At 44.1% G+C, this 26090-nt stretch overlaps 1 protein-coding gene across 1 annotated transcript in view; it reads right to left on the reverse strand.

Moving 5' to 3' along the window:
* LOC137538187 (uncharacterized) overlaps nucleotides 1-26090 on the reverse strand; it is a 146424-nt gene that overhangs the window by 85641 nt on the left and 34693 nt on the right. Inside the window, exons 2-3 of the mRNA XM_068260206.1 lie at nucleotides 25490-25628; nucleotides 1489-1686 (exon numbers count right to left, since the gene is read on the reverse strand). Coding sequence (XP_068116307.1) covers nucleotides 1489-1686; nucleotides 25490-25628 — 337 coding nt within the window. The remainder of the gene's footprint in view (nucleotides 1-1488; nucleotides 1687-25489; nucleotides 25629-26090) is intronic.

The following is a 26090-nucleotide window of genomic DNA, read 5'->3' on the forward strand; positions in this document are numbered from 1 at the left end:
TTGCCTAGGAAGTTCTCCTGCTACATCCTCGCTTGGCCATATATACCAACTGGCACTGATACTAAACAAGCCCTATGCAACTTCAGCGCTACCATTACGCAGCAGGAGACTCACTGTTCATTGTCATGGATGATTTCAACAGGGCCAACCTCTGTCAAAAGCTGCCACGCTACCATCAGCATGTCGCCTGTCCAATTAGAGACTCGAACACTGCTATATGGTCCTAAAAGTTGTGTACAAGGTGGTGCTGCTCACGGCACTTGGCTCGTCTGACAACTGCCTTATTCACCTGATCCCCACTTACAAGAGGCACCTAGAGTCAGCAAAACCAGTCCTTAAATCAACCAGTGTGGTCAAGCGAGGCTAAGCTTCAACTTTAGGCATACTTCAACTGCACTGCCTGGAAGGCCCTGGTAGCGTCAAACCTGGATGAGTGGGCAGACATTGTCACCTCATACATTGCATTCTGTGAGGTCTTTTGCATTCCAATCAAGACCTTCAAAGTTTACTCAATCAATAAACCGTGGTTCTCCAACAAACTATGGGCAACTGAGGAAGTGGAAAGAAACGGCGCACAAGTCTGGTAACCTGGAGGAGTAGAGAGCAGCGAGAAACAACCTTAACAGGGAACTAAGAACAGCCAAAAAAAATTTCCACCAAGATGGCTAGGCATGGGAACTCTTTCTTCCCTTCTGCTGTCAATTTCTTGAACTCTATACAGTATCTTCCCCCTCACCCCCCCCCCCCCCCAGAACTGCCGTGGGCGAAAGATCACGATAGAGGATGGCAGTAAAACACTTAGAGTAACATATCGCATTAAGCTGCTGCAAGTTTATGCTCCAGTTTCCTATGTCACACTGTGTTTCATGCTGCTATTTTTTAGTATATGCTGCTATTTGTTTTAGTATTTCTTATTATTGACTGTTTCTGTCTCACCTGTTCTGAATCACTTCTTATGATTGTTTAATGTCAGGGGATGTCTTAATGTTTAATGTCTTCTCATTCTGAGCTGTTTTTGGGCCAAACCCAATTCTGGGTATGACCCAGTCATGTTTGGCGAATAAACTTGTTTCTGATTCAGATTCTGAATTCATGAGCTCCTTCAACCCAGATAATGCACTACACGTTAAAGCATGCTAATACTCATTCTGTTTACTTGATTTTGTTGTCATGTAAACAGGATTTTCAGAGGTAATTAATAGCAAACTTAAGGGTAAAAAACACAAAGTGGTGGTCCTGATCTCAGCCTGCCTGATGCCACCAGTGCTCATGTTTTGGTTGGGACTGATCACAGTACAAAGGCACTGAATGACATTCTGCTTAGTAAAAGGCAAAAGTGGGAGCAAGAATGTGATAAAATGACCACTGCTCCCTTAACTATTTCTGATTTAGGAGAAACTGATCCTTCGATGACTAGGGCCACAATCGTATCCTGCATGACTACATTTACATTTTGCATATCCACACAAGTGCGTCATGAATGGTTACCTGCTGATGTGGGTCTTCTTGGTCCTGCCCATACATTTTGTAGTTCCTTTCTTCGTTCAGTGTAGTCTATTGACCTGGGTCTCATCACAGTGACTCTGTGTGGTGACATTACAGTAAAAGATGTGGGGCATGAAGAATCACTGCAAAGGGAGGAGGAAGAGGATGAAATGGAGTCCAAATCACTGGTCTCATAGAAGCCTGAAAGGAAAGAAAAAAATATATAAATATAATAACAATAATAATTCATTACTAATCTAGTAGGCTAATCTATTCATGCAAATTTTCATGTTACCTTATTGTAAGTAAATAGGATTTATAGGAGTATGTAGAAAATTATTTGGAAGTTTTAAGATAATTAACTTGTTACATTGTTACATAGTTATTTGTGTTGAAAAAAGACTTACGTCCATCAAGTTCAACCAGAGAGCAAAGTACAACACCAGCCTGCTCCCTCACATATACCTGTTGATCTAGAGGAAGGCAAAAAAAACCTTACAAGGCATGGTCCAATTAGCCCCAAAAGGGATAAAATGCCTTCCCGACTCCAGATGGCAATCAGATAAAATCCCTGGATCCACACCACTTGGCATAATCTAGTAATTGTAGCCATGGATGTCTTTCAACGCGAGGAAAGCATCTAAGCCCCCTTTAAATGCAGGTATAGAATTTGCCATAACTACTTCCTGTGGCAATGCATTCCACATCTTAAAGGAGTTATCAGGCATTTGTAAGTAAAATAAGGACTACTTACCCAGGGCTTCGTCCAGCCCCAAGCTCACATTATGTCCATCTGCGGCGAGCCGTTCGCCGCCGCTGCCTCTCGGTTCCCGGCGATGACGTCAGGCTGACCTGGAGATCGGCCTGTACTGCGCCTGTGCAAGCGGTGCTGTCAATCACTGCCACATGGACCGGTCCAGAAACAAAGCACTTTCTCCTGCTATTAAGCTTCAAATCTGCATCCAAACTGGAGATAACAGTTTCTTTTTTACTTGTTAAACACAAATGTATTAACACTGGAATGTAAACAAACACTCTCTGAGAAACTGTGTCTGCTTCAGGCACACAGTGTTCAGAATAGCTCATTAGAAGATTTTAATATATAATAAAAATCAGTTTTAATAGAAAAAGAATAAAATGCAATGCCAGCTTTCAGGGTAAGAAAAACTGCACTTTGGAAACTTGTAATTTGTAAACAGACAATGTTACGTGTGCACAAAAGCAAATATGATAACTGTATAAGTAATAAAAAGTAGGAAAACACATTTTTATTGAATGTTATGTCAGAGTTTCAGACCACTTTAATAAATACATTGAAGAGCACTGGACCCAGTACAGACCCCTGTGGGACCCCACTGCTAACAGTCACCCATTTTGAGTATGATCCATTGACCACAACTCTTTGTTTTCTGTCCATTAGCCAGTTCCCCATCCATGCACACAGACTCTTCCCCAGTCCTTGCATCCTCAACCTTTGCACCAGACTTTTGTGGGGAACAGTGTCGAAGGCCTTAGCAAAGTCCAAGTATATCACATCTACAGCAATCCCAATATCCACATTAGCGTTCACTACCTCATAAAAGCTGAGCATGTTAGTCAAACAGGACCTGTCTTTAGTAAACCCATGCTGATGCTGAGAAATAAGATTATTTTCTACTATGAAGTCATGTATAGTATCTCTTAGTAACCCCTCAAATAGTTTGCATACAACTGATGTTAAGCTGACTGGTCTACCCTTCTTAAATAATGGGAAAACGTGGGCTGTACGCCAATCTACTGGGACTCTGCGAGTTGAAAGAGAGCCACAAAATATAAGATAAAGGGGTTTATCTATGACTGAACTTAATTCCCTTAGGACCCAAGGATGCATGCCATCCGGGCCAGGTGCCTTGTCTATTTTTAATTTATTTAGTTTTGCCTTCACTTCTTCCTGCGTTATTTAATATTACAATTGGAAGATTGAGACTCTTCTGCATCTGTAATTTGCAACATTGATGTTTCCCTTGTGAAGACAGAAGCAAAGAAAGCATTTAATAACTCTAACTTACCTTGGTCATCCATCATTGAGTTCCCACACTCATCCTTTAGGAGTCCAATGCAGTCAACCTATCTTTTTTTAGAGTTGATGTACTTGTAAAACTTCTTTGGGTTAGATTTGATATCTCTAGAAATTTGATTTTCAGCTTCAATCTTTGCCAGCCTAATTTCTTTTTTACAACTTTTTTGCACTCCTTATAATTGCTTATTGCAGCCTCGGTCCCCTCCTGTTTTAGGACCTTATAGGCATTCTTTTTCAACTTCATTTTATTTCTAATTTTTCTATTCATCCATAGAGGCCTTTTTTATTCCTAGATGTTTTTTTTCCATATGGGATATACAGTGGTGTGAAAAACTATTTGCCCCCTTCCTGATTTCTTATTCTTTTGCATGTTTGTCACACTTAAATGTTTCTGCTCATCAAAAACCGTTAACTATTAGTCAAAGATAACGTAATTGAACACAAAATGCAGTTTTAAATGATGGTTTTTATTATTTAGTGAGAAAAAAAACTCAAAACCTACATGGTCCTGTGTGAAAAAGAAATTGCCCCCTGAACCTAATAACTGGTTGGGCCACCCTTAGCAGCAATAACTGCAATCAAGCGTTTGCGATAACTTGCAACAAGTCTTTTACAGCGCTCTGGAGGAATTTTGGCCCACTCATCTTTGCAGAATTGTTGTAATTCAGCTTTATTTGAGGGTTTTCTAGCATGAACCGCCTTTTTAAAGTCATGCCACAATATCTCAATAGGATTCAGGTCAGGACTTTGACTAGGCCACTCCAAAGTCTTCATTTTGTTTTTCTTCAGCCATTCAGAGGTGCATTTGCTGGTGTGTTTTGGGTCATTGTCCTGCTGCAGCACCCAAGATCGCTTCAGCTTGAGTTGATGAACAGATGGCCGGACATTTTCCTTCAGGATTTTTTGGTAGACAGTAGAATTCATGGTTCCATCTATCATAGCAAGCCTTCCTGGTCCTGAAGCAGCAAAACAACCCCAGACCATCACATTTTACATACCACCATCACATCACATACCACCATATTTTACTGTTGGTATGATGTACTTTTGCTGAAATGCTGTGTTACTTCTACGCCAGATGTAACGGGACACGCACCATCCAAAAAGTTCAACTTTTGTCTCGTCGGTCCACAAGGTATTTTCCCAAAAGTCTTGGCAATCATTGAGATTTTTTTTAGCAAAATTGAGACGAGCCTTAATGTTCTTTTTGCTTAAAAGTGGTTTGCGCCTTGGATATCTGCCATGCAGGCCGTTTTTGCCCAGTCTCTTTCTTTTGGTGGAGTCGTGAACACTGACCTTAACCACTTGCCGACCGCCCACAGCCCATGGGCGGCGGCAAAGTGGACGCCTAAAGGACCGCAATACGCCTTCAGGCGGCGCGTCCTTTAGGCATGCCGGGGGAGCGATCGCGTCATTGATGACGCGCGCTTCCCCCGGCAACTGGCTCCGTCCACCCGCCGTAACATCCCGCCGGCCGTACGGAAGCGCCGGCGGGATGTTAACCCCGCGATCGCCGCATACAAAGTGTATAATACACTTTGTAATGTATACAAAGTGTATTATACAGGCTGCCTCCTGCCCTGGTGGTCCCAGTGTCCGAGGGACCACCAGGGCAGGCTGCAGCCACCCTAGTCTGCACCCAAACACACTGATCTGCCCCCCCCCCGCCCACTGATCGCCCACAGCACCCCTCAGACCCCCCCCCTGCCCACCCCCCAGACCCCTGTTTGCACCCAATCACCCCCCTAATAACCCATCAATCACTCCCTGTCACTATCTGTCAACGCTATTTTTTTTTTATATCCCCCCCTGCCCCCTGCCCCCTCCTGATCACCCCCCCACCCCTCAGATTCTCCCCAGACCCCCTCCCCAGACCCCCCCCCCTGTGTACTGTATGCATCTATCTTCCCTGATAACCTGTCAATCACCCGTCAATCACCCATCAATCACCCATCAATCACCCATCAATCACCCCCTGTCACTGCCACCCAACAATCAGCCCCTAACCTGCCCCTTGCGGGCAATCTGATCACCCACCCACACCAATAGATCGCCCGCAGATCCGACATCAGATCACCTCCCAAATCCATTGTTTACATCTATTCTCTCCTCTAAACACCCACTAATTACCCATCAATCACCCATCAATCACCCCCTATCACCACCTGTCACTTTTACCTATCAGATGAGACCCTAATCTGCCCCTTGCGGGCACCCAATCACCCGCCAACACGCTCAGATTGCCCTCTGACCCCCCCTTATCAATTCGCCAGTGCATTAATTACATCTGTTCTTCCCTGTAATAACCCACTGATCACCTGTCAATCACCTGCCAATCACCTATCACCCATCAATCACCCCCTGTCACTGCCACCCAACAATCAGCCCCTAACCTGCCCCTTGCGGGCAATCTGATCTCCCACCCACACCATTAGATCGCCCGCAAACCCGCCGTCAGATTACCTCCCAAATGTATTGTTTACATCTGTTATCTTCTCTAAACACCCACTAATTACCCATCAATCACCCATCAATCACCCCCTATCACCACCTGTCACTGTTACCTATCAGATCAGACCCTAAGCTGCCCCTTGCGGGCACCCAATCACCCGCCCACACGCTCAGATTGCCCTCAGACCCCCCCCCCCCTTATCAATTCACCAGTGCATTAATTACATCTGTCCTTCCATGTAATAACCCACTGATCACCTGTCAATCACCTGCCAATCACCTATCACCCATCAATCACCCCCTGTCACTGCCACCCAACAATCAGCCCCTAACCTGCCCCTTGCGGGCAAACTGATCACCCACCCACACCAATGAGTTGATTGAATCTTGCTTTTCTAAAATTCATAGTTTTAGTGGTCCCGCTGCCCCGTGGCCTATCAGTTACCAGATCAAACGTTATCATGTTGTGATCACTATTTCCCAAATGTTCTTAAACCTGCACATTTGATACATTATCTGGTCTATTTGAAATGATCAAATCCAGTAACGCATTCCCCCTAGTTGGTTCCGTTATCATTTGAGTCAGGTAACTGTCCTGTAGTGTTGCAATTTCAGCTTGTTCTGTTCCAGGTCTTTTGGCCAGATCTGTTCTGATGCTCTACTTCCAATAAATATATGACGCCTAAGAAGAGAAGTGCATTGAATGCCAAGTAAGTTGTACAAGTGAATACAGCAAAGTCCCCATTATCCGGCACCCACAGGGATTGGCTGGTGCCGGATAAGTGTGCTTTCTGGTTGCTTGAGACCGAATGTTACAAATAGGCCTAGTTTATACAGTACAATCCCTGACTCTGTATATATCCTATGAACTCTATATTAAGTGTTAAAATACAGTAATTGAAAGTATATTCACCTTGTGAAGGCCATGGAATCCAGTCTTTGGCCCAGTGCACACCGAGCGGATTTTGGAGCGATCCGCCGGCCACATCCGCCTATAAAAACGCTTGGCTAATGTATTGCAATGGGATGGTGCACACCGGCGGTTTGAGTTTTTTGAGGACGAAACGCTTCCGAAATCCGCAAACGCGCAGCAGGAGGGGCGTTTGCGGATTTCGGAAGCATTTCGTCCTCAATGTAAAGTATAGGAAAAACGCAAACCGCTCTGAAAAATGCTACTTCAGAGCGGTTTGCCAGGCATTTTTGTTACAGTAGCTGTTCAGTAACAGCTTTTACTGTAACAATATGTGTAATCTGCTACACAAAAACGCACCCAAAACCGCTAGGTATGTTTAGAAAACCTCTCTAAACATACCTAGAATCGCTCTGAAATCAGCTCCCAAAACCGCTAGCGTATTGTGGATCTGCTAGTGGTTTTGGTGTGCACCGGGCCTTTGGCCTGGTGCACACCAGAGCAGTTTTTCCGAGCGTTTTGAGTTTTTAAATCTGCTGCTAATGTTATCCTATGTGTCTGTGCACGCTGGAGCAATGAGGTTTTGTTAAAAAACCCCATAGCATTACATTGGGAAGAGCTTTTAGAGGTTTCAAAAGCTCTTCCCAATGTAATGCTATGGGGTTTTTTACAAAACCTCATTGCTCCAGTGTGCACAGACACATAGGATAACATTAGCAGCAGATTTAAAAACTCAAAACGCTCAAAAAAACTCCTCTGGTGTGCACCAGGCCTTAAAGCACAGCAGAGCCTACAAAAAGCTGGCCTTCACCACTGTGAGTTCTGCCGAAGATTTGTTCTGGTTGGTTGAGTTCTGGATAACTGGGACTCTGCTGTATATTGCAAAAGCTGAGCTGCGTGCATTTTACATGCTTAATCAATTTTATTGCAATAATTTTGTAAATGAAGCCTGTTTTATATCTCGTGGGCTCTATGGAAGAAGTCATATTTCAATAAAGAAGTATTGAGGGGCTGGAAGTACGTAGTTGGTTTAACCTTCCTGGCGGTTACCCTGAACGTAGTTCTGGGTAAGCCGCGCAGGATTTCTCAGGCTCTGCTGGGCCGATCTGCATATTTTTTTTTTTTTTTGCAACACACAGCTAGCACTTTGGTAGCTGCGTGTGCACTCCGATCGCCGCCACTCCGCGCCGATTAGCCGCCGCTCGCCGCGCCGCCCCTCCCCAGACCCCGTGCGCTGCCTGGCCAATCAGTGCCAGGCAGCGCTGAGGGGTGGATCGGGACTCCCAAGGACTCCCAATCACGACGTCGATGACGTTGATGATGTCATCCTGCCCATCGCCATGCCGACGGGGGAAGCCCTCCAGGAAATCCCGTTCTTTGAATAGGATTTCCTGATTGGAGATCGCCAGAGGCGATCGAAGCGGGTGGGGGGATGCCGCTGCACAGCAGCTATCATGTAGCGAGCCCTGGGCTAGCTACATGATTTAAAAAAAAAAAACAATTTAAACTGCTGCACTGCTCCCTGGCGGGTTTTAATAGACCGCCAGGAGGGTTAATGACTAAGATGCATGTCGTATGCTCACACTTGATAATATATTACAGTAGAATCTTATAATAGTAAACTCTGATATAGCAAACCTCTGGATATAGTAAACTCATTCCTCAGGTCCCAGCCAACGTGCCTGTATAAATATACTATGTATGACCAATTCTGACAAAGTAAACTTCTGATATAGTAAACTACTTTTCCTGGTCCCTTGGAATTTGCTATAAAGGGATTCTACTGTAATAATAATGACATCTTTAGAACTATTTGGATTAGCTCAGACACTGTATTATTTAGCAGAGCCACAAGGTCCTGCCAAGTTCAAAATAAAGGTAGCCATACACTGGTCGATTTGCCATTAGATCGACCAGCTGACAGATCCCTATCTGATCGAATCTGATCAGAGAGGGATCGTATGGCTGCCTTTACTGCAAACAGATTATGAATCGGTTTCAGCCTGAAACCGATCACAATCTGTTGTGCTGCTCCTGCCGCCTGTCCTGTCCCCCCCCCGTATACATTACCTAAAGCTGGCTCCGGGTCCTCTTCTCCGCGCTGCACCCCGCACCGCATCCCAGAGTACACTGTGTCACTCCGTGACCAGGAAGTTCAAATAGAGCGCCCTCTATTTGAACTTCCTGGTCACTGCAGTGACACAGGAAGTTAATGTACGCTGGGATGGAAGCAGGAACAGAGCCGTGCAGCGCGGAGAAGATGCCCGGGAGCCAGCGTCAGGTAATGCATACCTAATTGGATCGCCGCCGCTAGCGACGCGCTCCCTACCCGCGGGCGATCGACGGTATTTTTCCGCACGCCGCGATCGACGGACCGATCCGATTTCGGGAGGAAATCGGATCGACGGGTGCGTTTAGCGCGCACAATTGGCAGGAGATTCAATCCCAGTGATCGAATCTGCTGTCGAAACGGCCGCAAATCGGGCCAGTGTATGGCCAGCTTTAATGATATGTTTCTGTTAATTCCATTAAAGTGTTCCCCAACCATGTCCTCAAGGCCCACCAACAGTGCATGTTTTGAGGAAATCCACTGAGGTAGTTAATCAGCTCTGCTAATTACCTCCCCAGTGCATGTTTGTGGGTTTTCTGCTAAACATGTAGAGTTGGTGGGCCTTGAGGAAATGGTTGGGGAACTCTGTAATTACTAAATTAGCAAATCACAGGTTGTAAGATTTTTTACGACTGGAGGAAATTTTACAGGGCACATTATGCACCAAAGGTGCATATGTTTCTGCAAGTGTACATATACAGTGGGTTGCAAAAGTATTTGGCCCCCTTGAAGTTTTCCACATTTTGTCACATTACTGCCACAAACATGAATCAATTTTATTGGAATTCCACGTGAAAGACCAACACAAAGTGCTGTACACATGAGAAGTGGAACGAAAATCATAAATGATTCCAAACATATTTTACAAATAAATAACTACAAAGTGGTGTGGGCATAATTATTCGGCCCCCTTTGATCGGAGTGCAGTCAGTTGCCTATAGACATTGCCTGATCAGTGCTAATGACTAAATAGCATGCACCTGTGTGTTATCTAATGTCAGTACAAATACAGCTGCTCTGTGAGGGCCTCAGAGGTTGTCTAAGAGAATATTGGGAGCAACAACACCGTGAAGTCCAAAGAACCCACAAGACAGGTCAGGGATCAAGTTATTGAGAAATTTAAAGCAGGCTTAGGCTACAAAAAGATTTCCAAAGCCTTGAACATCCCACGGAGCACTGTTCAAGTGATCATTCAGAAATGGAAAGAGTATGGCACAACTGTAAACCTACCAAGACAAGGCCATCCACCTAAACTCACAGGCCGAACAAGTAGAGCTCTGATCAGAAATGCAGTAAAGAGGCCCATGGTGACTCTGGACGAGCTGCAGAGATCTACAGCTCAGGTGGGAGACTCTGTCCATAGGACAACTATTAGTCATGCACTGTACAAAGTTGGCCTTTATGGAAGAGAGGCAAGAAGAAAGGCATTGTTAACAGAAAGCATAAGAAGTCAGATTTGCAGTTTGCCACAAGCCATGTGGGGGACACAGCAACCATGTGGAAGAAGGTGCTCTGGTCAGATAAGACCAAAATGGAACTTTTTGGCCAAAATGCAAAACGCTATGTGTGGCGGAAAACTAACACTGCACATCACTCTGAACACACCATCCCCACTGTCAAATATGGTGGTGGCAGCATCATGCTCGGGGGGTGCATCTCTTCAGCAGGGACAGGGAAGCTGGTCAGAGTTGATGGGAAGATGGATGGAGCCAAATACAGGGCAAACTTGGAAGAAACCTCTTGGAGGCTGCAAAAGACTTGAGACTGGGGCGGAGGTTCACCTTCCAGCAGGACAATGACTCTAAACATAAAGCCAGGGCAACAATGGAATGGTTTAAAACAAAACATATCTATGTGTTAGAATGGCCCAGTCAAAGTCCAGATCTAAATCCAATCGAGAATCTGTGGCAAGATCTGAAAACTGCTGTTCACAATTGCTGTCCATCTAATTTGACTGAGCTGGAGCTGTATTGAAAAGAAGAATGGGCAAGGATTTCAGTCTCTAGATGTGCAAAGCTGGTAGAGACATACCCTAAAAGACTGGCAGCTGTAATTGCAGCAAAAGGTGGTTCTACACAGTATTGACTCAGGGGGCCGAATAATTACGCACACCCCACTTTGCAGTTATTTATTTAAAAAAAATGTTTGGAATGATGTATGATTTTTGATCCACTTCTCACATGTACACCACTTTGTATTGGTCTTTCACGTGGAATTCCAATAAAATTGATGCATGTTTGTGGCAGTAATGTGACAAAATGTGGAAAACTTCAAGGGGGCCGAATACTTTTGCAACCCACTGTACATACACACAAACAGCCACCTAACTGGCTATACACATAACATTTTTTTTCTGTTAGACTTTACCTCAAATCGATGAGAACTAATGGTTGTACTGAAAAGTTTAAAAGTTTTGTTTTTTTTTGGGGGGGGGGGGGTGGGGGGGGGGGGTTTCAACTGAAAAACCTGAACAAATGTTACAATTTTTTCAGCTCTTTGAGATCAGACGTTTTAGTAAAATTAGACCAACTTAACCAAGAATTGTATGGTGTGTGATAGATTGTCAAATTTATATGCAACTATTCAGTACATATCAAACTTCATTTATTGTTTGTATATGTATATAATAAAAAAAGGATGGAAATATTTATGGTATGTATTGTAAAAATAATAAATATGGAAAAATGATTGTTAGGTTGAATTATAATAAAATTGTGTTGTGCTTGGGTTTTTTATTTTAAATTATGAATCTGAAATCAATGGGTGGTCAAAGAAAAAAAAGTGTTTTTACGTGTACTTGAGACAAAAAAAAAAAAAAGAAAAGTTTTATACATACCTGGGGCTTCCTCCAGCCCCCTTCAGACTGATCGCTCTCTTGCCGCCGTCGTCCGCCTTCAGCCTCCGCAATCTGGCCCAGTAATTTATTTAGTCGAAGCCAGGCAGTGTAGACGCAGTCCAGCCACGCACGCTCCCACAGGTGCAAAACGCTCATGACAACAGGAGCACGATGGGGCACACGCATGAGCTAGGCATGGGCAGTAAGCCCTCAGCTCGCAAAGTTAACAGGCCAAATTGCGGAGGCTGCAGGCAGCAGAGGATCGCGGCAAGGGACTAATCAGCATTTTTTTTCCTTACTCTCAGGTTCAGTTTAACCTTCTAACGCCCGCGTCACACTGATGGGCATGAACACGGTGGCTCCCCCAGGACCTCCTAACGCCAATTGGCGTCAAGTTCTGGGGGAGTGTTTTTGCAGAGATTGTCCGCGTCGATGCTTGCGCATCTCCACTTGACTCTGTCATCAGTCTCCCAGCGGCGATCGCCGCTAGGAGACTGTTAGATACGAAACCGCAGTCTATATACACTATACAGCGCTGCAACCTTAAATCGCAGCGCTGTACTGGGGACAGCCGTATCACTCGGCTTATCCCTCTGGAGGCACAGGAGCAAGCGGCTGTTATAGGCTAATGCCTATGACAGCCACTCGCTGTCATTGGCTAGCGGGGGGAGGGAGGCAGGGTTATTATAAAATCATTAAAAAAATAGACACATTTATTGTAAAAAATAAATAAATAAACATGCCGGCAGGGATCAGACCCCACCAACACAAAAGCTCTGTTGGTGGGCAGAAAAGGGGGCTGTGCTGAGTTGTATGGCCCTGCAGCAAGGCCTTAAAGCTGCAGTGGCCTAAATTGCAAAAAATAGCCTGGTCACTAGGGGGTGTAAGCCTATGGTCCTGAAGAGGTTAAACTAAGTTTTAAAGGGAACCTAAACTGAGAAGGATATGGATTTTTTTCCTTTTAGAATAAAATACTTAAAATAATGTCAGTTGCCTGACTCTACTGTGGATCCTGTGTTTCTAATACTTTTAGCCATAGCCTCTCAACAAGCATGCATGATAGCATGAGAAAAAACTGAAAAATCCATGGTATTTATATTACAAAAAAATCAAACTGATTTTTTGAATATGAATGGAGTCGATTATTGTGTGTAATGTTTTTCAATCCAAACAACTTTTTCACCCATTCAAAAAAAATTTCCATGATATTGCGGCAATCTTGAAGACACGTGTGTGGTAGGTCAAACATCTTTCACTCAACAGGAAAATTGGATCGTTCCGTCGTATAAAGAAAAAATTGTAACTTGTGTCCCAATGTCAGGGCCCTTTCACACTGTGGTGGTGCAGTGTGGCAAATATGGTATGCGCAGAAGCGTATTTTAAAAATACTACTCTGCGCACGTCATCGATTGCCGAACAGGAAGTGTCACTTCCTGTTTGGCTGGATGCCAGACGGGCAATACCGATTAGCAATGTGGTATTCCCCGAAGGTCTGTTTCTGGCGGTGCGGTGTGGCTGCAGTGTGAAACCGGCTTCAAACTCTTTCTTGGCTGCACAATCGTCCTGTGCTAGTAATAATCACTTCTATAGATGCACTAAATAGTAGTAATCATTAACAAGCTGTTCCCCATCCCTTTCTTGCACCGCTGACACTGTGTTATCCTTGGCAGGTTTTGGTGCGACATATCAATTGTGTATAGGGTGGGCAATGCAAAACTTGAACTGGGGCCCAGAGCACCTTAGCTACGCCACTGATCACCAATTTGTATAAATATAGATTTGGGAAGGCTCCTTTCAATGGGAAGGGCAAAAACAGTCTTTCATAGGGTAGTCCACTGCACCCAATTTCAACACTTGTATGGTTAAGAGGACAATCATTTCTTTGAAACACCACAGCAAGCTTTTGCAGTTTGCAGTACAAATTTGATTCAACTTTACTGGCACAGAAATGGTACTTTAAGGCTGCTTACACACCAAGACGTTACAGGCGCACGTTAGTGCGCCTGTAACGCTCCCCCAACGCACAGCAATGTAACACAAGTGGGCTGTTCACACAGCCCACGTTGCGTTACATGTAACGCTGCACGTTCTCTGCAAAGTGCAGCATGCTACGGCGTTGGAGCGGCTATAGCCGCGTTAGACTGTTTGCACATGCGCAATGGGGGGCGGAGAGGAGGCGGGGAGAGCCAGCTACAGTAGCCGCGCACATGGCTACTTAATATTCACTGCACTGGCGGGCGCTGATTGGCCGGCGGGACCACGTGATGCGGAGTGTCTCGCTCCGCATCACGTGGTCCCGCTGGCCAATCAGCGCCACTCTGGGAGACATTATGGGAATCGAGCCGCCTAACGCGGCTCACTCTACCGTCGGCTCTTGCAGCACCAAACGTTGTGTTAGGTGCACGTTATGCGACCTTAACGTGCCACCTAACGCAACGTCTTGGTGTGCAAGAAGCCTAAAGGACCACTATCGAGAAAATGGTAAAATTTAACCACTTCACCTCCAAGCGTTTTCCCCTTAAAAAAACAGCAATTTTCACCTGTCAGCGCTCCATTTATTCGCCTATAACTTTATTACTACCGGTACTTATCACAACAAAACAATCTATATCTTGTTTTTTTCGCCACCAATTAGGTTTTATTTCGGGGGCGCTTTCTGCTAAGAATTATTTTATTCTAAATGCATTTTAATGGGAATAATCAGAAAAAAATCTAAAAAATTCATTATTTCTCATTTTTCGGCCATTATAGTTATTACTATTGCCCATTTGTGCCAGTTATTGCAACATTTAAATTTTTTTCCTAGTACAATGTATGGCGTCAATATTTTATTTGGAAATACAGGTGCATTTTTTCAGTTTTCCCTCCATCCCTAATTACAAGCCCATAATTTAAAAGTAACAATAATGTACCCTCTTGACATACATATTAAAAATAGTTCAGTCCCTAAGGTAACTATTTATATTTTTTTTTTTATCAAACATTTTTGGGGGTAACTATTGGGGAGTGTGGTAGGTAAGGGGTTCATTTTAAATGTTAAAAAAATGTGTGTAGATGTAATTTTACTATTTGGCCACAAGATGTCCTCGCATATAACTTCCCTATGCGTAGTATTATTACGCAAAGAGGAAGTAATGCGTGCATGTGTAAGCTTAGGTTTTTGTGAATGGTGGCACCGTCTAATGGACGGCTGCGGTCATTTACACGGGGACTTAGATCAATGAATGGGAACTATGATTCCCATTCATTCCCATGTCATTGATCTCCCGGCTAACGTTTAGCAGCGGTAAAGATCGCGGGAGACGCGCAGGGAGGCAATCGGGAAAGGGCATAGTAGCTGTGTCCTTGCACGGCGATATGGCATTTTGCAGGGATGTAGTTACTCATTTAGGGGGAGGGGAAGTAATTAAAATACATTTTTAATACATACAAATAAGAAGTACGTTTCTTCCACAGTCAAATGAGCTATAAATTACTTTTCTCCCATGTTGCGGTTACTTACAGTAGGTAGTAGAAATCTGTCAGAACCAACAGGTTTCGGACTAGCCCATCTCCTTATGGGGGATTCTCAGGGTTTTCTTTATTTTCAAAAGCATTTAGTGAATGACAGTTGCTCTGTTCAACTGCCAAAAAAGTGTGCAGTGAGCAGGGAGTCTGGCCAGCATCATTGCATAAATCATTTTCAGGGTTGGTCTTTACCCCCACTTCGCGTTGTGGCTGGCCACTTCGGGTTCTGGACGGTCAATGTGCGAAGTGGCCGCGGCGCTACGGCCAATGACCAAAATAAGACGAATCCTGGCGGCTCCGATCATTTTCCCCGGCGCTGGCTCCGCCCCCTGCCTCCTTGCTATCGGGTTTCAGTCAGCTGGAGACAAACGAGTGCCCCCCCCCCCCCCCCGAGTCGTTCATGGCTGCAGGAAAGCAGAGCGGGGAGCACTGCAGACATTGCTTCTGTCAGCACCCACTCTGCAGGGACGAACAAATTCCTGCTTTCCTGCCTCTGCCTTCCTGCAGCCACGAACGACTCTGGGGGGGGGGACGCATGTGTCCCCCGGCTGTCAGAAGCCAATAACAGGGAGGCAGGGCCGGGGAAAATGATGGGGGGGTCGCCAGGATTCTGCTCATTTCGGACGTTGGCCGCAGCGCCGTGGCCACTTCGCACATTGACCGGTCCATATTCACTAAAGGGTGTGGAGCCACAGACAGCCAATCAGATTTGTTAGATTGATTTTAGCCATTCTGTTATTGGCAAGGTTCTCAAACTTGACTCATTTGGTCACTGGATGACTGGGATTATTATTCAGGAATGTGGGTGGAGCCTACAACCCACCCACCCCCAACAACCCCCAATCAAAATTAACCCATTGATTCTCAATGGAAATATTTACATTGCTGCCATTCTTACACTCTTAACCTCCTTGGCGGTCTGATTCTTTCCAGATTTTAGGGTCTAAAAGCAGTGCAATTTTTTTCCACTCTTTCAGACCCTAAAACCTGAAAAAAATCATTCTGGTAGGGAGATCTGCAGCAAAATAAAAAAAAATTTACCTTCCTGGGCTCCTGTGCTGCAGTTTTCTCTTTGCCCACAAGATGGCGCTAATATACATATAAACGAACTTCTCTATATTTCTCTAATATAGAGAAGTTCGTTTTCAATATTAGCCCCGCCCCCGATGACGTCACGCTGCCACCACCGCTCTGCTGCCACCACCACGGCTGCGCTGCTCCAACTGGCTGCCGGGTCCCCGGAAGAATAGCGGGGACATGGGGGATCACGGCGGCCAGGGAAAGACCCCACACTGCCGGGGAGAGAGGCTGGAGTCCCGCTGCGCAGCGAGATCGCGCGCGGGACTCCACAACTAAAGGTAAAGCTCTGCAATGCCTACCCCGACCTGAGCTCGGGATCAACGCTAATAGCTTATTTTTTCTACCCCGAGCTCAGGTCGGGAAAACCGGCAAGGAGGTTAATGGCAGAGGCCTCAAATCTGGTAAGTCAGTCACTGGGAGACTGGGGTTAACATTCTGAAAAGGGGGCGGGCCACAAACAGCCAATCAGGTTTGTTTCATTTCAATGGGAAAATGCAACTTATTGATGCCAAGGACTCCAAAGCTCATAAACTTGGTCATTGAGTGACGCGAATGCCGTACAGTCTGTTGCCTCCCGGGTGCTCGGGTTCGGCATGTAGCGGAAAGAATTGACAGATTACTGGGTGGGGCTGGGGAAGACCCGGCTGTCATGGTACACATTGGCACCAATGACAAAGTTAGTGGGAGATGGAAGGTCCTCAAAAATGATTTTCAGGTACTTGGAGATAAACTTAAAGCAAGGACCTCCAAGGTGGTGTTTTCTGAAATACTGCCAGTGCCACGTGCTACATCTGAGAGACAGAGGGAGCTTAGGGAGTTAAATAAGTGGCTGAGAAATTGGTGTAGGAAGGAAGGGTTTGGGTTCCTGGAGAACTGGGCAGACTTTGCAGTCGGCTACAGGTTCTACAGCAGGGATGGGCTGCACCTTAATGGGGAGGGTGCAGCTGCATTGGGGGAGAAGATGGCTAAACGGTTGGAGGAGATTTTAAACTAGGATCTGGGGGGAGGCGGGAGGATAAAGTCTCAATACATAGACAAGATGAGGTAAAAAGACAGTGGGAACCTATCATTATGGAGGGTGGAGAGGGGGGTGGGGACAGTGTAAAGATTAAGGAGGTTGGTAAAAATTCAAGTAGCCAATTTCATGTAAACAAAATTGGTAAATGTGGTGGTAAAAATATAAAGTGCATGGTAACCAATGCTCGGAGCCTTGCAAATAAAATAGACGAACTAGAGTTCATTCTGAATGACAAAGGCTATGACATTGTGGGAATAACCGAGACATGGATGGATGAAAGCCATGACTGGATAGCTAATTTAAAAGGATACAATGTGTTTAGGAGGGATAGAACAGGGAAAAAAGGTGGAGGGGTTTGTCTCTTTGTTAAGAATTCTCTTACAGCTGTCCTCAACGATGAGATGGAGGAAGATTGCGAAGATGTGGAGTCCGTTTGGGTAAATATTCATGGTGGAAATAAAAGTTGCCAATTGCTTATTGGGGTATGCTACAGGCCACCTCTTATTAATGAAGCTGCAGAACTGCGATTACTACAGCAGATTGAAAAAGCTGCAGGTAAAAATGAGGTCATAATTATGGGCGACTTCAACTTTCCAGACATTGACTGGAGTATTGAGGCTACCCATTCTGGTAAAAGCAGCAGATTTCTGGCAGCACTACAGGACAATTACTTGACTCAAATGGTAACTGAACCAACTAGGGGGAATGCGTTACTGGATCTGATCATTTCTAATAGACCAGATAATGTATCAAATGTGCAGGTTCAAGAACATTTGGGAAATAGTGATCACAACATGATAACGTTTGAGCTGGTGACTGATAGGCCAAGGGGCAGCGGGACCACTAAAACTATGAACTTTAGAAAAGCAAAGTTCACTCAAATTAGGCAGGCACTAAGTTTGGTGAACTGGGATAATGTACTACAAGGGGAAGACACTGAAGGGAAATGGCAAGCTTTTAAACTTATACTCAATCAATACTGTAGTATGTATATCCCATATGGAAACAAAATGTCTAGGAATAAAAAAAGGCCTCTATGGATGAATAGAAAGGTTAAAGATAAAATGAAGAGGAAAAAGAATGCCTATAAGGTCTTAAAACAGGAGGGGACCGAGGCTGCACTAAGCAATTATAAGGAGTGCAATAAAAATTGTAAAAAAGAAATTAGGCAGGCAAAGATTGAAGCTGAAAAACAAATCGCTAAGGATATCAAATCTAACCCCAAAAAGTTTTACAAGTACATTAACTCTAAAAAAAGAAAGGTTGACTCCTAAAGGATGAGGATGGGAACTCAATGGTGGATGACCAAGGTAAGGCAGAGTTATTAAATGCTTTCTTTGCTTCTGTCTTCACAAAAGAAACAGCACTGTTGCAAACTACAGAGGCGGAAGAGTCTCAATCTTCTAACTGTAATATTAAATACTTAACGCAGGAAGAAGTGAAGGCAAGACTAAATAAATTAAAAATAGACAAGGCACCTGGCCCGGATGGCATGCATCCTCGGGTCCTAAGGGAATTAAGTTCAGTTATAGATAAACCCCTTTATCTTATCTTTTGTGACTCTCTTGCAACTGGCAGAGTCCCAGTGGATTGGCGTACAGCCCACGTTTTCCCATTATTTAAGAAGGGCAAAAAATCTGATCCAGGAAATTATAGACCTGTAAGTTTAACATCAGTTGTATGCAAACTATTTGAGGGGTTACTAAGAGATACTATACATGACTTCATAGTAGAAAATAATCTTATTCTCAGCATCAACATGGGTTTACTAAAGACAGGTCCTGTTTGACTAACATGCTCAGCTTTTATGAGGTAGTGAATGCTAATATGGATATTGGGAATGCTGTAGATGTGATATACTTGGACTTTGCAAAGGCCTTCGACACTGTTCCCCACAAAAGTCTGGTGCAAAAGTTGAGGATGCAAGGACTGGGGAAGAGTCTGTGTTCATGGATAGGGAACTGGCTAATGGACAGAAAACAAAGAGTTGTGGTCAATGGATCATACTCAAAATGGGAGACTGTTAGCAGTGGGGTCCCACAGGGGTCTGTTCTGGGTCCAGTGCTCTTCAATTTATTTATTAATGACCTAGTAGATGCAGTAGTGAGCAATGTTGCTATTTTTGCAGATGATACAAAATTGTGCAGAATCATTAACTCTCAGGAAGATAGTGTCATATTGCAACAGGATCTGGATAGGATGGCTATATGGGCACATACATGGCAGATGAAATTCAATGTTGACAAATGTAAGGTCATGCATTTTGGACGTACTAATGGTCTAGCACCATACAAAATAAATGGGATACAGTTGGGGACATCAAACTTGGAGAAGGACTTAGGAGTACTCATTGACAACAAGTTAAATAATCGTACTCAATGCCAAGCAGCTGCAGCTAAAGCTTAAAAGGGAAATAAAAACTCGAGATGCTAGCATAATATTGCCCCTGTTTAACTCTCTAGTAAGGCCACATCTGGAATATGGAATTCAGTTCTGGGCACCACATTACAAAAAAAGATATTGCAGTTTTAGAGCAGGTGCAGAGACGAGCAACAAAATTGATGCGTGGGATGGAAGGTCTCACTTATCAAGAAAGGTTAGATAAACTGGGTTTATTTAGTCTAGAGAAAAGACGCCTTAGAGGGGATCTAATTAACATGTATAAATACATCAGAGGGCAATATAATACCTTGGCGGATGAGCTTTTTGTCCCTAGGCCTTCTCAAAGGACTAGAGGACATGATCTGCGCATGGAGGAAAAACGTTTTAGCCATTTATTTAGGAAAGGGTTCTTTACAGTAACAGTGATTAAGATGTGGAATGCATTGCCACAGGAAGTCGTTATGGCAAACTCTATACCTGCATTTAAAGGGGGCTTAGATGCTTTCCTTGCGTTGAAAGACATCCATGGCTACAATTACTAGGTAATGCCTAATGATGTTGATCCAGGGATTTTATCTGATTGCCATCTGGAGTCGGGAAGGAATTTTTCCCTTTAGGGGCTAATTGGACCATGCCTTGTAAGGGTTTTTTCGCCTTCCTCTGGATCAACAGGGATATGTGAGGGAGCAGGCTAGTGTTGTACTTTATACTGGTTGAACTCGATGGACGTATGTCTTTTTTCAACCAAAATAACTATGTAACTATGTAACTATGTAAGTCAAGGTTATAAACAGTGGGCAAAGCCAAAACAACTTTTTACATCGGAAAATATAAACTGCAGCCATTCTTACACTGTTAATGGCAGGGTTGTCAAACTTGACACAGTTGGTCACTGGGTGATTGGGATTAATATCCAGAAAAGATGGTGGAGCCTACAACAGCCAATCAAAATTCACCTATTGATTTTCAAAGGGAATATTGAAACTGCTGCCATTCTTACACTGTTAATGGCAGAGGCCTCAAACCTGCTACAGTAGCTCATTAAGTGACCAGGGTTCAAATTCCCTAAAGGGGCGGAGCCAAACAGCCAATCAGATTTCGTTGCTGGATAAACTGCTTCTATTCACACAATTTTGATGCCAGGAACCCAAAAGCTCACAAACTGGTCATTGAGTGACTGTGTGTCAAGGTTACAAAAACTGGGTGGAGTGAAAAACAGATTTCCCTGGGAAAATGTAAACTGCAGCCCTTCTTCACTGTTAATGGCAGGGTTCTCAAACTTTGCACAGTTGGCTACTGGGTGGCTGGGATTAATATTCAGAAAAGTGGGTGGAGCCTAATAAAGCCGATCAAAATTCACCTGTTGATTTTCAAGGGGCATAATTAAATTGCTGCCATTCTTGCACTGCTAATGGCACAAGCCTCAAACCTGGTAAAGTTGGTCATTGGGTCACTGGGTTTTAAATTCAGAAATGGGGCAGAGCCACAAACAGCAGATTTGTTTCATTTCACTGGGAAAATACAAATTATTGATGCCAGGGACTCCACAGCACAGAAACTTGGTCATTGAGTGACTGTGTGTCCAAGTTACAAAAAGTGGGCGGAGCCAAAAACTAATTCCACTGGGAAAATATAAACTGCAACCCTTTTTACACTGTTTATGGCAGGGTTCTCAAACTTTGCACAGATGGTCACTGGGTGACTGAGATTAATATTCAGGGAAGTGGGTGGAGCCTATAATAGCTAATCAAAATTCATCTGTTGATTTTCAAGGGGAATATTTAAATTGCTGCCATTTTTACACTGTTAATAGCAGATGCCTCAAACCTGCTACAGTTGGTAATTTTGGTCACTGGGGTTTTAAATGCTGGAGAGGGGCATAGCCCCACATAGCCAATCTGATTTGTTTAATTTCTATGGGAATATACAAATTATTGATGCCAAAGACCCCAATGCTCACAAACTTGGTCATTGAGTGTTTGTGTGTTAGGGTTATAAAAAGTGGGCAGAGTCAGCACCAGCCAAATACATACCCGGGCGACGCCGGGTCATCAGCTAGTATAGAATAAAGGCCTTGCTGAGAATCCCCCATGAAGAGATGGACTAGTCCAAAACCTGTCGGTTCTGTCAGATTTCTGCTACCTACTGTAAATTACATTAACATAGGAGAAAAGTAATTTATTCCTCAATTTGCTCGCTAAAATCCTTCTTATTTGTATATGTTTACATGTATTTTACATTTTACAAGTTTTCGTGATAATAGTCCTTTAATAAAAACTCGTACCATACTTATCTCGTGGTGCGTGTGTGTGACATCACACACGCACCACATATTTTATGCCGACAGCAAGTGGGCCACGAATGTGGAAGCAGCTGGACACTAGTGGCAGGTGGCTGGAAAGGTAGAATATTTAAACATATAACATTTGGGAGGGACAGTGACCGAGGCAGCATCACGAGGCATCCATGGCTATAATTACTAGGTAATGCCCAGTGGTGTTGATCCAGGGATTTTATCTGATTGCCAACTGGAGTCAGGAAGGAATTTTTTCCCTTTTGGGGCTAATTGGAGCATGCCTTGTAAGAGTGGTTTTGCCTTCCTCTGGATCAACAGGGATATGTGAGGGAGCAGGCTGGGTTTGTACTTTATTTTCTGGTTGAACTCAATGGACGTACCTTATATACTCGTGTATAAGCCAAATTTCTGGGCCCCAAAAAGAGGCCCAAAAGTGGAGTCATCTCCAAAGGGAACCCACCCTAGTGCACCACCACCCTCACTGGCATGCTGTGTTGAAGCTGTGCGGACTGAGGGTGGCCATCACGCCCCCCCCCCCCCCCGAGTGGAGCGGCATGTGTGTAAAGTTGTTACTGAGCACACTCAGATTGTCCCGACAGTAACATGTAGTTAGGTGAGGCCTCGCTGTATTGCTCTCACCTACTGGCTGCTGCACAGACTTCCCCTGTAAAGGTGGCTCCAGTGGTGTCTCCATTCCTCCTCAGCCCCCTCGTGTTGCTCTCCCCGTTTGGTCCATTGCCCGGTCTCGGTAAACTGCGCGGCTCCAGCATTCTCCTCTGTCTGTTGCAGTTATGATGCCCTCTAGTGGCGTCACTATAGGAGTCATAGTACTGCGACAGACAGAGGAGGATGCTGGAGCCACGCAGTTTACAGAGACCCGGCAACGGACCGAGCGGGGAGAGCGGCACGAGGAGGCTGAAGAGGAATGGAGACACCTCTGGAGCAACCTTTACAGGGGAAGTCTGTGCAGCAGCCAATAGGTGAGAGCAATACAGCGAGGCCTCACCTAAACTACATCTTGCTGTCGGGACAATCCAGGTACGCTCAGTAACAACTTTACATACATGCATAACACATGCCACTCCACTGGGGGGGGTCGGGATGGCCACCCTCAGCCCGCACAGGGTGCACTTAAATATTATAACACATGCCACTCCACTCGGGGGGTCGGGATGGCCACCCTCAGCCCGCACAGGGTGCACTTAAATATTATAACACATGCCACTCTGCTTGGGGGGACATGAGGGACACAGTGACAGTGTAGAAAAGGCTACCTAATCAGATTTAACTACACGTAGCTAAATTTGACAGTGTAAAGAGTCAGAATAAGCTACCATTTTAGAAGAGTAATCCCCAACTTTCTGCCTCTTGCACACAATGTGTTCTGGTGATAATGTGTGGGCATTGTCTGTGCCCTACAGCTGTGCCTCCAGTCTTCTGAAGCACTCTCCAACTGGAGACTGATTGCCTGTGCTGACCGGTCAGCTGTGTCCCCAGTGCTCTGCAGCTGTGTCCTGCATGTCATTCCCTGTGCTTTGCCTGCATATCTGTGTGCTGCTACTAGTTTATAAATGGGCAGTGTGGAATGCAGTCAGAGTGATGCAAAATGGCATTTTATCCTGTGTCCCTGTAGCCAACAGTAGCTGCTCCATTTCTAACCCCCGGCTTATACACGAGTCAGTATTTTTTTTTCCAATTTTAAAGGTAAAAGTTGGAGGGTCGGCTTATACACGAGTATATACGGTGTGTCTTTTTTCCAACCAAATAACTATGTAACTAGGAGGCCATCTCCCAGAAGTTCTTATGATGAAATCAATAGGCCTGAAGTGTATGGGCAGTCGGAAGATCTCTCCCTGATCAGATTAAAGGAGTTATCAGGCAAAAGTTACAAAATGAGGTTTACTCACCTGGGGCTTTCTCCAGCCCCTTGCAGCCGATTGTCCCACGCCGTCCCGGGCTCTCCGCATTTTGTAACTTTTGGCTGATAACTCCTTTAAGCAGTAGAGTGTTGTTCTGTGTTAGCCATCAGTAAATGCAAGAAGTTTTGAATCAGGATGATACCATTTACTGGCTAACTTAGAGATAAATAAAAAGTGAGCTTTCAGCTAATAATAGGCCTTCATCGGACTTGGTTGTATATGCAGGAACCAAGTCCGATGAAGGCTTATTATTAGCCAAAAGTTCACTTTTTTATTATCTCTAAGTTGACCAATAAATGGTATCATCCTGATTCAAAACTTCTTGATCAGATTAAGAGAGACATCTGTCTCTTGGTTGATCTGCCCATACATCGCTGTACCCTGCACCTGCGTTCTTCACCATTAGCTGTACCTCCTATTGAGGCTATGTACACATACTGAATGTTTGTTGCCTTAAAAAAATAAATACATAAAATAAAATCTTTAGTGATACTTTACAAATATGCTGCTACGCTCACAGCGTAACACCCTGTTCTGTGGAGTGATGATTCGCAACAAAAGTTTAAAACTCAAATGAGGGTTTACCGACCTTGCAACTGAGTCCACAGATGTTGGGAGACTGTTGCACACAAGCTAGATTATCACCTAGAACAATCATGATCATTTTTGGTGACAAAATTTTGTCATGCATACATAGCTTTACTTTGGATACACCGAACACCAAACTCGCAATCCTACTAAGTATAATCACTGTGAGCTGCATAGGACTTTAAAGGGACTCCGAGCAGTGCAGAAACTATGGAAAGATGCATACCATTTTGTAGCTCTCTTTCTCCTCTTTCCAACGATATATAAACCGCCGCCCTATGCCTTTTAGTTTTCGCTATTTTCGTGATCGAAATCCGCGATTTCGATCATGAAAATATCGAAAACTAAAAGGTGTAGGGCGGCGGTTTATGTGTCTTTGGAAAGAGGAGAAAGATAGCTTCTAAATGGTATGCATCTTTCCATAGTTGCTTGTATTACACAGGACAACTTTTCCCCAAAGTCGGCAGCTGAATGGAGCTGCCGACTTTGGGGAAAAGTCGCCCTGTGTAATACAAGTAACTATGGAAAGATGCATACCATTTTGAAGCTCTCTTTCTCCTCTTTTAAACGACACATAAACCGCCGCCCTATGCCTTTTAGTTTTCGTTTTTTCCACGATTTGCCGTGATTTTGATAGCGAAAATAGCGAAAACTAAAAGGCGTAGGGCGGTGCTTTATATATTGTTGGAAAGAGGAGAAAGAGAGCTTCAAAATGGTATGCATCTTTCCATAGTTTCTGCACTGCTCTGAGTTCCTTTAAGTGTATGAAACATAGGAAACTGTGTCAACTAAACTGAGTCCAGCAACAGTCTCTAGAAATGCATGTTAATAATCCCATATAGGACTACCTGAACTGTGGGTCGATAAACAGTTACCAGAGAACCTTCTAGTAAACAGGAGATCACTAGTTACTCCAGAACTCCCAAGTCTGAGACGAGGTACTGAAGATCCTGATCCAATTCTCTGAAAGGAGGAAGGTTCGGTTAGCTGAAAAAAAAAAAAAACACACACACCCAGAGAGAAAAAAAAAGTATGAATATAAAAAATATATAAAGGACTAGTAAACTAGAAATGCTTTAAGATGCTAATAATTTCAGATGCAAATGTTAATGTTAATTTCATGCAAATGTATGCAGCATGGAGTGGACAAATTGCAGTAGTTGATGATTGGTTCATTTCCAAGCTTTATAAATCTATGTAAAATTACCAAAAAATGTTCAACTCAAAGTTATTAGCATCACATTTACTATAAGACTCCCATTCACAGCTACAGTACATGGAATATTTTTTATATTAACAAAGATAACCGGAAAAAAGAAATTGATCAGGAAGAGTCACATTTAGAGGATACCTGGCCAGAGGAAAAACTACCTAAGATAAGCACAGAGGTATGTCCATGCTGAAGCCACACCTCTGCATTGTCAACTTCTCTTTTTATTCCCGATCCCC

Source organism: Hyperolius riggenbachi, chromosome 11, assembly GCF_040937935.1.
Source record: "Hyperolius riggenbachi isolate aHypRig1 chromosome 11, aHypRig1.pri, whole genome shotgun sequence".
Classification (NCBI taxonomy): Eukaryota; Metazoa; Chordata; class Amphibia; order Anura; family Hyperoliidae; genus Hyperolius; species Hyperolius riggenbachi.